This window comes from Gallinula chloropus (assembly GCF_964237585.1).
Source record: "Gallinula chloropus genome assembly, chromosome: 1".
Taxonomy (NCBI): Eukaryota; Metazoa; Chordata; class Aves; order Gruiformes; family Rallidae; genus Gallinula; species Gallinula chloropus.
In genome coordinates, this window is record NC_140085.1 from 36,109,964 (window position 1) to 36,123,193 (window position 13,230).

General features: G+C 41.4%; 1 protein-coding gene across 2 annotated transcripts in view; it reads right to left on the reverse strand.

Moving 5' to 3' along the window:
- Positions 1 to 13,230, reverse strand: part of PDZRN4 (PDZ domain containing ring finger 4) — a gene marked incomplete at both ends in the record, with an annotated part of 251,069 nt that overhangs the window by 5,571 nt on the left and 232,268 nt on the right. For both annotated transcript variants that reach the window (XM_084278459.1, XM_084278460.1), the window contains 3 exons: positions 3,637 to 3,753; positions 8,294 to 8,395; positions 11,818 to 11,880. In XM_084278459.1, coding sequence (XP_084134585.1) covers positions 3,637 to 3,753; positions 8,294 to 8,395; positions 11,818 to 11,880 — 282 coding nt within the window. The remainder of the gene's footprint in view (positions 1 to 3,636; positions 3,754 to 8,293; positions 8,396 to 11,817; positions 11,881 to 13,230) is intronic.

The following is a 13,230-nucleotide window of genomic DNA, read 5'->3' on the forward strand; positions in this document are numbered from 1 at the left end:
TGTCATGCTTGCCAGATCCCCTAAACATGTGCAGACTGAGCAGTCTTTTACAACATGAGATTATTTTCATTTTGAAAGGTAGCAAGCCTAATTCCAGGTTAAATCCCTTCTGAAAAACAAGAGAGAGTCTCCAATTGTCAGTGCATTGCTTTTGTCAGTGTTATCTATTATCTATTCCAAACAAAGTGTTTGTTTTCAAACGTATGGTATGTTGTCAATCTCTTCTACAATTACTTCTGTTTGAAATACCAAAGGGCTCCTTAGGCCTCATCTTTGCAGTGAGAACTCAGATAATGAGAAGGCGAACCTGGCAGTGCGTACAATCAAGCAATAAATGAACCTCAAAAGATTCTGCGTTTCAGCTCCAACAAGCATTCATGCCTATAAAATGGCTAATCTTGCAGGAATTCAGGCACTTCTCTATTCTCATTTCGCAACTTACGATGTATATTGGGACTCAAAACCCAGGCTGCTCCTAAAGTTTGAAGGCAGTGAGATCCAGTCAAAGGTTTTAATAAGCATAGCTGCTGGGCTCTCTGGTCAGCCTCTGACAGTGAGAAGGAGACCAACTGCAGTGAGACAATATCCAGTGGCAGGTTGGCAGGCTAACCACGAGTTTCTCCAGCCACAAGGGGAGACGGAGATTGATTTCAGTGGTGCACTAAAAGGCAAGAGGCTCTTCTGCAAACAATGCCATTCTTCTAGAAGAGGCCTCTCACAAAAAAAGAATATCCCCCAGATATTTTCACTGCATTTCAGCTTTGAATGAACTCAAATGATTTTTTTAAATGCAATTCTTTCTCTTCTTAATAGGTTTTGATATATTTCATGATACCGGTAAGAATTTCTGCATGGCAAGCGCATGGTATTCTTCTGAAAGTTATCTCTGCTGCACAATGAACTACGATGTTGTAAAGGCGAAGGAATACAATGAGTCATAAAAATGGAGAATTACATCTTTCCTTGAGTTTTATTGGACTGTTCTATACAGAGGAGATACAATTCTTGATTAAATTCTACAGACTGGCTCAAAAACATAGAGAAAAGACAAGACTATCTACTTAATTTTTCTATTACAAACTGTACCAGATTTTTCTGTGGCAGCTCATACTAAATGTTAAAATGGCATTCTGTAAATCAGATTTGTATTTGGAAGGACATTCCGCTATACTGCTGTCTTCCTGCAGCTCACATGACTCATGATACAGATGATTATGAAGCCAGAGGACTGTGTTCTGGTTCACAAAAATCAAGGCTGGCATTAGAGTGAGATCTCCATGGCCAAGTAGGTATCTTGAAGATACTCAGCTTGGCCACCTGCAGTTGCAACAAGAGCAGTTTCATTGCTCTGATGGATTACGTGATTCACCTCAGGAACTACTAGGTTTCCCAGCCTAACAAGGAGTAACGAAGCAGTTTTCCAACTTGCCGAGTCACTACATTGAGTCGAGAGAGACAGCAGCTGTCACAAATTACTGATGGTCCATTACACACCAAGCTGCATTTGGTTGATTCGATTACTCATCAGAAGGGCAAAGAAATATCTGGCTGTTTTAGAATTACTTCAAGCTGCCCAACGTCAGACACTGACAGAGCACAAGTGACCATAACTTTTTCAAGTGTAGCTGTCTTCTACAGCAATATAAAATCTCATTAGGGCAAAAAACCCAAACCTATCCTTAGTATAAGGTCCCAAAGAGGAATAAACAATTTCAGTGGCTTCTCTGAAACCACTTCCCAGAACACAATCTTTTAATAATTAACACTAACTATCCACACCCAAATTCAGTGAAAAAGCCAAAGCTCGACAACAACTTAGGAGTGGAATATCACAACAGTGAAGTGATTTCTCAGGTCTAAACATCTTACGTGAGGAAGCAGTAGAGGTTTGTAGATAGACCTGCTCAAGAATTTCCTTCCGAGTTGGGGTTTATGTGAAAATGTCACTGTGCAAAGGAAAGTGCTTTGTGAAGAACAAGTGTTTGTACTGACAACTCTTTTTTCACTGAGAGAGTTGTCAGGGCCTGGAACAGGCTGCCCAGGGAGGTGGTTGAGTCACCCTCCCTGGGTGTGTTTAAAAAAAGGGTAGGTCAGGTACTTAGGGATATGGTTTACCATAGGACAGGAATGGTTGGACTTGATGTTCTTAAAGGTCTTTTCCAACCTTCTAATTCTGTGAAATCTTTTGCTATCCGAGACAACATTTGTGGTTAAAAAAATAAATAAGATTTCAAATATTACAGACCAGTCAGAGTAGCTTGCAGTGGAAGCCTTTACCTGGGAAACTGAGGCTTGGATCACTGTCAGGAAAAGAGTCATAACTAAAAGGCTACTATAAATCCTGTTGCCAGATTCCCTTCATCTCTGTCCTGGAGTTATTTCACTTTGTGTAAATAACTAAATGCTTGTAAAATAAACAATTTGTAATCTGATCTATCATACTCCAGATAACTGATTTAATTGTTTTGCCAGTGTCTTTGTCTCAATGAATATTTAATTTATGTACAGTGAATAGCTTTAATAGGAGCTATCACCTAGTCAATAGCCCAGTGTCAAGGCTGGAGAGATGGTGAGGAGGAAACAGGCTAGATGAATGTTCAGACCCTCAGCGTGGACCAGGTGGTGAGGTATCTGAAGCCAGGTCTGCTGTTAGGGAAATAAGCTCCCTGGTTTTCAGGAGAAGGAAGGATCTCTCGCAGTCTTTCTCCCTCTCTTCACTTACTTAAAAGAAAAATGCCTCAGGCTTTGTTTTTGAGCAATTCAGAATGGGGAAAAAAATCCTAAGTCACAGATTTCTGTTGGTGGGAAAGCTTCTCCCCAGGTGCACATACACAAAAGCCAGGAAATGAAGTTGGATTTTATTTCCTTGGCTCCATGCAGGTATGCATGCTGACAGATCATCTGACTCAGGTGTGGATAAGGTCACTTATGCCTTCTGCAGTAAAGTATGACTGAGAAGACCCATCCACTACATGGCTGGGGGGGCACATGCATCTTTGCCACAGTCACACTACTTACAGCACATATAGGCGGGTAAAAGTTGGCATAGCAGCAAGCTGAGACTATGCTAACGATACACTTATTTATCTCCATTAAGAAAACAAATGCTGAGCTGTGCACTGTTGGTATAAGAAAAATACACTTGTATTACCAAAACACCTGTTGTTTATTTTAAACTCCTCTTCCATCTTGTTCTGCAAGCTCTGTGGTGCCAAGGGCTGGCTCACACCTCACAAACATATTAACAAGAGGACATCTATCTCAACTTGGAGGCCTAGGTGCTATGCTGATACAATTCATTAAAAAAAAAAACCTACCTGACATAAAATATAACAACATATTCCCCCAAACACTTCAGAATTAAAAAGGGGAAGCAATGTTTTTCTGAGAGTTCAGAGAAAGTGAGAATTCTGCACTTATCACAGCCTCCTAAATTGTTTGCTAACTTGTAGTACTGGGCCTAAGCATCTATTGTTCTCCTTTTCCTTACCGACATCATGCTGGAGTTCAGAGCATTTTAAAGACCAAATTTTATCAAAGCCTTTGACTCTGTTTTACAGCATACCATTTCGTTCTCTATTAATAAAAAAGTACACCTAGCAAAATTTCAAATGATGCATTTAGTAGCAGTCCTACCTGCTCCACCTCGTTGGCTGTGTACTGCATGGCTTCATTGTGCTGTTCTTCCAACATTTCCAAGTTTAACTCCTCTAAGAATTCATTCCTTTCATCATCCAGCCACCCTTCCTCCAGCTGCAAAGAATACATCAGTGCATTATATTATGTTAGCAAGGACACACGCTAAAACAGGGTAAACCCAACTGGCAATGCTTGACTAGCTCTTTCTCTCTTAATGATTCTCTTCAGAAAGCCGGGCGGTAGGAGTTCACATCTCAAAAGCAGAAGAAGAAAAAGAAGGAGATAAAAAAGAAAAGAGCGACTCTTAGGCCTTTTATCCTTTCTTGAAACAGTGTGACTGATTTTCTCTCGTAATGAAGGAGACCGTGCAGCACAGACATTATTTCCTTTCAAAAGGTATGAAAGGCGCAGCGCATCATCTTGAAGCTGTCACGTTCATTACTGCTGAGAGCGGCGGTGTTACTAATAGGGACAGGAGGCAACTGGCTCTTTCCTCTGACAACCTCTGTCCCAGCGCTGTGCCCGGCTGCTGCCACCTCGATAGAAACCTGACGCTGCGTTTCTGTCACCGTTTTCCCATTGATCGTCCAGGTAAACAAACAAACAGAGGAGGGTGACAGAAAGATGCGGTGACTTGAAGGGAGGTTATTTTTGTTCTCTCTACGTGCCTGGGAGCAAGGCTTATCCATTTGGTGGGTTTTTTTTACCCAAGTGTAAAATAATACTTTGACCTTTGGTGAAAGCAGCATTGCTAAAGGACAGGGGGGAAAGTCGAAGTGGGTATACCCTCTCTTTGCACCCACTTTACACCCTTCACATATTTCTAAACTGATAAAACAGGCACCCCATGCCTGAAATGCTCATCCTCCAGTTCTGCTCATTGTGCACGTGGCTCACATCCATTTGTATCTGTAATCCCTTGCCAGATCATAAAATCATAGAATGGTCTGGGTTGGAAGGGACCCCAAGGATCATACATAGAGTTCCAACCCCCCTGCCACAGGCAGGGCCACCAACCTCCAGTCTTGGATCTACACAAGGTTGGCACACTGCATTGAAAAGCACTATATTGGTCAGCAGCACTCCTGGCTATCACAACAGGATCATAGCAGAAAGAAACATTGTTGAGTCACTGTTAAAGGAACCAGAGGAAGAAGGTGACAAAATGTTGCTAGAAAGTAGACGTGTCAGTACCAACTATTCATGTCTCAAGACAGCAAGACTGAAGTCACACAGGCCAATACCTAGAAGCAGCATGATTACCTCAAAGCCAGGAGAGCTCTGGCTACAGATGCCAGTCAGAAAAGTTAAACCCAAACAGCAAGAAGTAGTTCAAAGCTACACAAGGAGTGACTGGTGCTGTGTGGTGCTTCTAGCTGAATACTAGCAGGAAGCCATTGTTTTCTTCACGAAGTGTGATGTGTGTACTTGTTTGTGGTAATGAACTCTTCCTCTTCTGAAGAACATTAGCCTTTCTATGTTTTCCTTGGCAAAGCCAGCCTCTAACAGCTTGGGATTAGAGGGAGACTTTTTTTCTCGAGGCCATGTTATTTTAAAGTTTATCCTTAATGGCACTTTGAAAGCATCCTCTGAAATATCTGCTACTGGCCACTAGTATCGCTTACATATCTTGCTTGCTTTTTTCCCAAGCATGAACACAGCCTTCCTCTACCATAAAGAAAGGATGCATCTGAATTTCCCTCATTTGAGGAAATTTAAAAGATTAAAAATACAGAGGATGAAATCTCTCTTTCACAACATCTTCATAGGCAAGCTTAGGAACTATGGGTCAGATGAGTGGAAAAAGAGGCAGATGGAGAACTGGCTGAACGGCAGAGCTCAGAGGGATGTGATAAGCTGTGCACTGCACAGTTGGAGGTCTGTAACTAGTGGTGTGTGCCAGGGGTCAGTACCAGGTCTTATCTTGTTCAACATATTCATATGACCTGGACGAGGGGACAGGGGGTACCCTCAGCAAGTTTTCTGATGATACAAAACTGGGAGGAGTGGTTGACACACCAGAAGGCTGTCCAGACCTGGACAGGCTGGAGAGTTGGGTGTAGAGGAACTTAATGAAATTCTACAAGGGCAAATGTACGATCCTGCACCTGGTGAGGAATAACCCCAGGCACCAGTACAGGTTAGGGCTGACCAGTTGGGAAGCAGCTCTGCAGAGAAGAGCTTGGGAGTCCTGATGGAGAAGTTGTCCATGAACCAGCAATGTAGCCAGGAGGGCCAATGGTATCCTGAGGTGCATTCAAGAAGAGTGTAGCCAACAGGTCAAGGAAAGTTATCCTCCCCACCTGCTCTTCCCTGGTGAGGCCTCATCTGGATTAGTGTGTCCAGTTCTGGGCTTCTCAGTTCAAGAATGACAAAGAACTTCTAGACAGAGTGCAGTAGAAGGCTACAAGGGTGAAGAGGGAATTGCTGCACCTCTCATACGAGGAAAGGCTGAGCTGGGTCTGTTTAGCCTGGAGAAGACTGAGAAGGAATTTCATTAACACTTACAAATATCTAAAGGCTAGAGGTTGAAAGAATGGGGCCAGACTCTTTGCAGTGATGCCCAGTAAGAGGACAAGGGGCAATAGGCATGAACTGGAATAGGAAGCTCCATCTCAATATGAGGAAAAAATACTTTACTCTAAAGGTGACAGAGCACTGGGACAGGCTGCCCAGAGAGGTTGTGGAATCTCCTTCTCTGGAGATACTCAAAACCTGTCTGAATGCAAACCTGTGAAACCTGCTCTAAGCCAGCCTGTTTTAGCAGGAGGGTTGGACTAGATGATCTTCAGAGGTCCTTTCAAACCCCTACCATTCAGTGAGAGGTTAATCTCACTTGGGGAAATCTACTGCTCTGATTGTGTCAGATCCAGTACCTAACTAATGGGAATGCTTTTATCTTATGTTACAGCTTTTAGAATAAGAATAATATATTGCTTAGCATATGTGTGTTCTACATACAGACATGGGAAAGCACATGCCTGTGCTGTTTGTTTACACATGAAATAGGTTATGCATTCCTCTGGTTCTCTGCTTCAAAACTTCATTATTCATTGGTATTCACTAAGCAAATAAATGGTCAGAGGAGGTTCTCTTCCCTGTTACCAAATGAATGTGGTCAGCAGCTACCCTTCAAGATTGCCATTACCATCTATTATCTAAAAAATAAAAACCTGCTTAATCATGCTCTTCTACCAGAGTCAGAACAACACAATTAGCAAAAATCAGTTTGTGGACAGCCCAATTTCTGATATGTTATGGCTTTTTTCCTTCAGTTTTCCATTAATATGTGCTTAAACATAAATTAGCCACCTCACTCCCCAATAAAAAAAAACAAACCAAACCCAAAACCACTTATCATTTGAAAGGAGCATCTGTATGGGAAGCTACATGTGTACAGCTAAGCAATTCCTTATCTCATATTGACTTTTTCATGTTAGCCAGTGTAAGTAAACACAGAGAATGAACTTTCCTACTTTCCTATGGTCTGTGTTTTCTAAGTGGGTGGGTTTCAGCTCCCTACTGAAAAACAAAATCTTCGTGAAAACTAAGAATAATACTGAAACAAGTCTTTCAATTTTTCTGCAGCTTCCAGAGAGTGTTACAGTTTTGCAATAATAAAATTATGCATAACTTTTTTTTCTCTACTATTCCACCAGTTTTATGGGAATTGTTTAGATTCCTGAAAAACATAAAGGAAATGAATGCTGAAACTGTGACTATTATAACTACCATATTCAAATAGAGATTACAAGTGGCACTGAATTACACTTACTCAATTTAATTTATACAGAGTATGCAGCTAGCGAGACTGAGAAATATCAGATCAATACCACGAGAGAGAAATGGCAACATAACCGACTCTGAATTGTTGGCAGATGGAGAGAGCAGTGATAATGTAATGTCTTTTTGCTTTGCAATGGCCTATAAACAGAATATAAAGTGAAGTACAAACAGTACTCTTCTTCCACTCTACCTCTCCTTTAGTCTGATGATCAACCTAACATCTGCCCCCTGTGATGGCAAAAAATTACTGGCATGCCAAGATTCGTAGCATTGGCACAATTTTATTTTTAAAAGCACAGAAGTGTTTCTAGAAGTTTTTGAAAATGTACCTCCCAAGATACACGCAGGGTTTTGTGACCAGGGTCCTTTGAAAACCATTAGATCCAGGTTTGCTTAATGGGGTTACAGTGAAAGTCCCATAACTGGTACATAAATGAACAATTGAAATGCCAGCTTATAAGCATGTAAAATAGAAAGAGACCTCATCAATGACAACCTACAGTTTTTTGTAAATTCATATAAGTGACAGAGATTAAGTATAGGAAATTTATCCCCAGAAGAATTAAGAATCATCTAACAAGTATTACATAGTTTTAAAGTTCTACTTCCTATTTTACTAATATCCTATTGGGGCTGTTATCTTTATTTGTACACCTGCTTAGGAGTTGCTTAGTCTGGGGACAACATGCCATAGTAATATCATGCTATTTTCTTTGTTGGCTAAAACGGGGCCAAGCTCTACAATTATCTGTTTCATCCTTTTGTCGGGAACTTGGGCATTCCTATTTCTCAGCAGTTCATTACTTACAGTGACAGTGACTGTACAGTATAACCCAGGTTCTGGCTCAGTGCATCTATTTACTCTAACCTGCATCTCCGGTCTTGCAACCAGCAACACAATTTTCTTGCATTCTTCGCTGGAGAGCAATGCCACTGCCTCTTCCCGATTCTGGACATCTTGGCCATTTATCTAGAAAACAAATGAAAGTGGCACATTAGTTTCTATTTCCACAAAGCAACACACAATAAAGGGCAGATATCAGCTCATTTGTGCTGAATGTATGGACAATGAAACTCGCGCAACGGGCTCATCTTCAGCCCCTCAGTGGTAAGTGCCTTCACTCAATTATGCGCTTACTGTAAGAGCTGTATCGATCGTTGAAGGATGGTGGACATCAGAGGAAGCAGTTATGTTCATAAATGTCCAACCTGCGCCCTGGTAACATACATCTAGCAACACAATTAACCAGCCCCTGACAGGTGACGTTCATCTTTCTCCGTTCAGAGTAATGGAAGTGTCACTCTGAGATAATAGTGCTGGTGGAAGCAGGACTGGTAATGCTACAGCTGAAATCAGTCACACTGTATGCTGGTAGAGAGCCAATTAGAGAGCTACAGTATTATCTCTCACCAGGCAATACTTACAGGCCACTGCTTATTGCTGCTCCATTTAATCATTTTATATTTGTGTGGACAGCTTAGTATCCAGAACCACACAAAACATATGTATCCCCCTTACAAGGGGATAATCAAAACAGAAGTGGTTCTCCAATGAGGACGTGTGTTTCCTGCTACCTTTCTCCTACTCTGTTACCTCATTAAAATAGCCACATTCATGAGTATGTGGTAACAAACACATTTTGTTTTGTCCAAACCACTTTACTGAGGGAAATCAAATAGAAATCTTATTTTCCGTGCATGTTTGGTTTTGTTCAATTCACAGCACAAGAGGTGTGTTATTCTTATTGCCACAACAACAACAAAAACCTTTGGTCTATTTGAAAATGCATGAAAACAAAACTGGAAGACTGAAGGATCTGAATATTTGGAAGAAATAAAATCTTGTAAGGGTTTGATATTAAAGTAGCAGCAGCTGCCTGGTCAAAAAGTAAAGAAAGTTGCATTTCTGCACGTAGGTTTGGCCTGAAAGCCTTGACTCAAAAACACAGCTTTAATTCAGATTAAAGAAAACCTCAGTGTGCTCTGATTATCTAACCAGCAATGAGTAAAATGTCTCAGACCATTCAGAGCTTACATGAAGGGATAGCTCTGGTCTGTGGAGACCAGACAACTACTTGCTAAAGCAGAGATGCAGCCACAGAGGCCTAGAAGCAGATCTCTGGCTTTTGCAAAACACCCTGCAGCTGAGGTGGACCCTGGAGGCGGTGGCCCTGCTGGTCCCGCACAGCCTGGAGGTGCCCACCCCACACCGGCTGCACTGTTAAGGGGATCAAGCAGGACTTCAGCCTGGCACATGTCATCTCACTCCTATGGACTGACCGTGTCAGTCTGGAGGTTCACAGCTGAAAACAGAAGCAGCTTAGGCATAAGTCTCACTAGGACTGTCTTATAAAACCTTTCCCTTGTGTTGTAAAATTTGATGTAAAATACTCAGGGTGTTCTCAGATACTTGTGATACTTAGGAAGGCTGTGAAGGTGGCAGGAGAGGTGTGAGGTTTATGAGAAAGAGAAGGGGAAAGTTTCATCCTCAAAAACGTGAGGAAATCTGCTGTAATTTTGTGAGAAATCCACAAAAGAGAACATCCCTCCTAGCCTTAACCAATGCCATCCACCACCCACAGAAAATGCCCCCACGCTCAAGGATCCGTCTCTCTCCCGGTCTCAGTGTAATCCTCCCGTAATGGCACTGTCACCTTCTATTTCTCTGAGTTATCTCATCAATAAGGGTAGATAGAGGGTCAATGTGTTTTCAGATATGAAAGTAAACCCCACATAACTCTCTGGGTGTTAACTTTAATGATCAAACTCATAGCTATATATCAGCACTGACATTAAAGTAATGCTCCAGTCTACAAAAGGACAGCAGAATTACCTATGCTTTTCTCTTGCCCCCAGAGTCTTTGCTCACAATAGAAATGAATTTCATTAGGAACTGAAGAATATTTACCTGAGCCGCTGTTGGCTCTCCACTTCACTCAGAAATTTTAGAAAGCAAGGAAAGGACCAGAAAATGGACCTACCCTCTACTTCCTTATTTGGAAACACACAGAGTAGAAATGAAAGTTGTTTCTACTCAGTTGAATAAATCAGTTTTTCTGATTTTTGAAAATTAAAAATTTCATTACATCCTATTTGCTTTCTTCAGCAGGTATTTTATATGACTTTACCACTCCTAGCTACATCCCATGATGTGGCCCCATCACTCCAAGTATCACCATGGAGTCACTGCCCTTGCACTGCTGCATCTGTGTTTTCTGAGAGGGAGCACCATCCACCCTGTGAATGTTTTCACATTCCCACCCACAAAGAGAATAAACCAGCACGCCCTGACATTCAAATGTAACTTATTTCCTCTCGAAAAATGTGACACTTTGGTAAGCCTACTTGTAGACCCCCTTGTGTTAGCTAGACTCCCAAAGCTGATACCAGGGTAAGAGATACAGGTACAGGTTCCTGCAGAAATTAAAAGACTGGAATGAAGGAACACACTGATCTTGCGACAACCTGAAAGGTCAGGTGCCTAAATTGATGAGGGCAATTATGGAACTGGTTACAGAAAAGCAACCTGTCATCACTAGTAGTTACTTCTGGGGCTTCAATGAAAACAGGTCAAAATACAATTTGGAACCTAAACTAAATTGCTACAATACAGCAAAGAGTTTCCAATCTACTGATTTTTGGGAGTTTTGTGATTCTGCCACTAGTGTAAAACACTGTCCCTGCCAGCCGAAAATGCCATCCTAGCAACCTCCCTCTCTGTACAAGTGCCCTCCAGAGCCAGCAGCTGGCCACCCTCCCCTAGAAGGGCTATGCTGTACCGCATAAACTTATCTCTGGGGCAACTCCTTAAATGAACAGATCAATAGAAACAAAAATGAAATAAAAAAAAAGCCAAGGCAGTGGGATTAGAAAAGAGCTCAGAAAAGTGATATTTATTGGTAGAGGAAAAAAAAAATTAACAAAAACCTAGTAACACCCCCTCCCCAAGTACGCTCAGTATCATCCTTCGCTAACAGCAGATCTTTTGTATGAAAACTCTTAGGATCTAGGTCCAACATGAGTGAGTTTTACCCAAATTTATGCGATCGCTGAATGATCAGCAAGTCTCTGACACCCATATTTATGTCTGCACTATCCCTGTTTAGAATGTGACACTGAGATGAACATAGGGGAAATGAGATTTGCTAATAAATATGGCAGAAAAAAAGACATGGGACATAAGGGCATGAGCCAGAACGAGTTTGTCATCCTCATTTTTCAATACACACACTTTAGCTCCCGGCTATTGTGTTAAAAAACAGACAGACATGGATTTTCTCATCGATCACAGTAACAAAGAAAACCACCTTCCCTCATTAACAGTCCACAGAGAAGACGGTACGGAGCATTTGTCTGAAGAAAGAATTTAAGGAAGAGTCTATTGTCACATACTTGCAAAATGCGGTCTCCTTCACGGATCCGGCCATCTCTGGCAGCGATGCTGTTTGGATCAACCTGCACAGGATAACAGCCAGTAACTGAACATGGAAAGATTTTTACTGGAAATTATAACAGCTGCACAACTGCACAATTAAAAAAGGTACCGTTTTACTCTGTACAGAGGCAACTTACAAAGTTCTTTAAATCCTTGTTTCAGGTAAAAGCCTAAAGACAGAAAAGCATCAGGGGGCATATGCTTTTCAGATTAATACTTTCCTAAACCACCATCTGGCATTAACCTTCAGCTGTCACTGCACTAAGAATTAATGGCAGAGTCCCTCTAGTCTGGAAGTTCACGATGGACTGAGGTGCTTCTGCAGTAGTTGATACCTCTATACAAACAGGCATGTCTTTGGGAAAAGAGCAGGTTTATTTTTCTTTCATGGAAACATTTACTATTAAATGATTGCCTCAGTTATCAATCTGTTATTTCCTCTAGAGTTCTCCAGCTCATGAGGAAACAGCAAAAAACCCCAAAGGATCTATATTGTATAGATCACTCACAGGTACTGTATATTGTTCCTGGTCTGAGTCAGTTAATTTTAAGTTAGTTTAACCTAAATAGATGTTTAGGGCTCCATTAACAGTTTATCAAAGTCACTATAGCTCATCCATGAGCAATGACCTACTGTTCATTGCAGGGCAATTCAATCTATCACCTTTCACTTGATGGTTATCTTAAATCATTTATTTTGCCTCGTCATGCCATAAGCTGTTTTTTCAAACCAAACATTTGAGTTGAACATTTGGTTTGCAGGTTACATCCTCTTCAGTTGTTAGATATTATTTTCTTCTTGTGCATTGTCACAGTAAAAAAATGTTCTGAAGTGCTTAAGCAAGTATGAAAGATAAATAACTTCAAAAGGTCTGAGAAATTTCTACCATGTAGGAAAACTAGCACATTTCAGATACCATCCTGGAGCATATTAAGAGATTCTTGCATTTTCTTTGTGCTCACAAGGTCAAACACACTTTAACATCAGTGCTCATACAACTGGTAGAAGACTTATTCTTAATTCCTCATTCCTGTTCCAAGGCTGTGCTTTTCAGTTTCTTTGACGTTGCTGATGGCCTGAGAAGAAGCAATCTTGCCTTCATCCCTGTTCACTAATACATAGGATAATTCTCTCCACTGATCCTCTCTGTCCATGAGCTTCACTCAGAATTTAAAATCACAAAATCACAGAATATCTTGAAAGGGACCCATAAGAATCAGAGTCCAACTCCCTGACCTTCACTAAACCATACGACTAGCAGTGTCATCCAGACACTCCTTCAACTCTGACAGGATTGGTGCTGTGACATTTCCCTGGGGAGCCTCTTCCAGACACCAACCACCGTCCCAGTGAAGAACCTTTTCCTAAT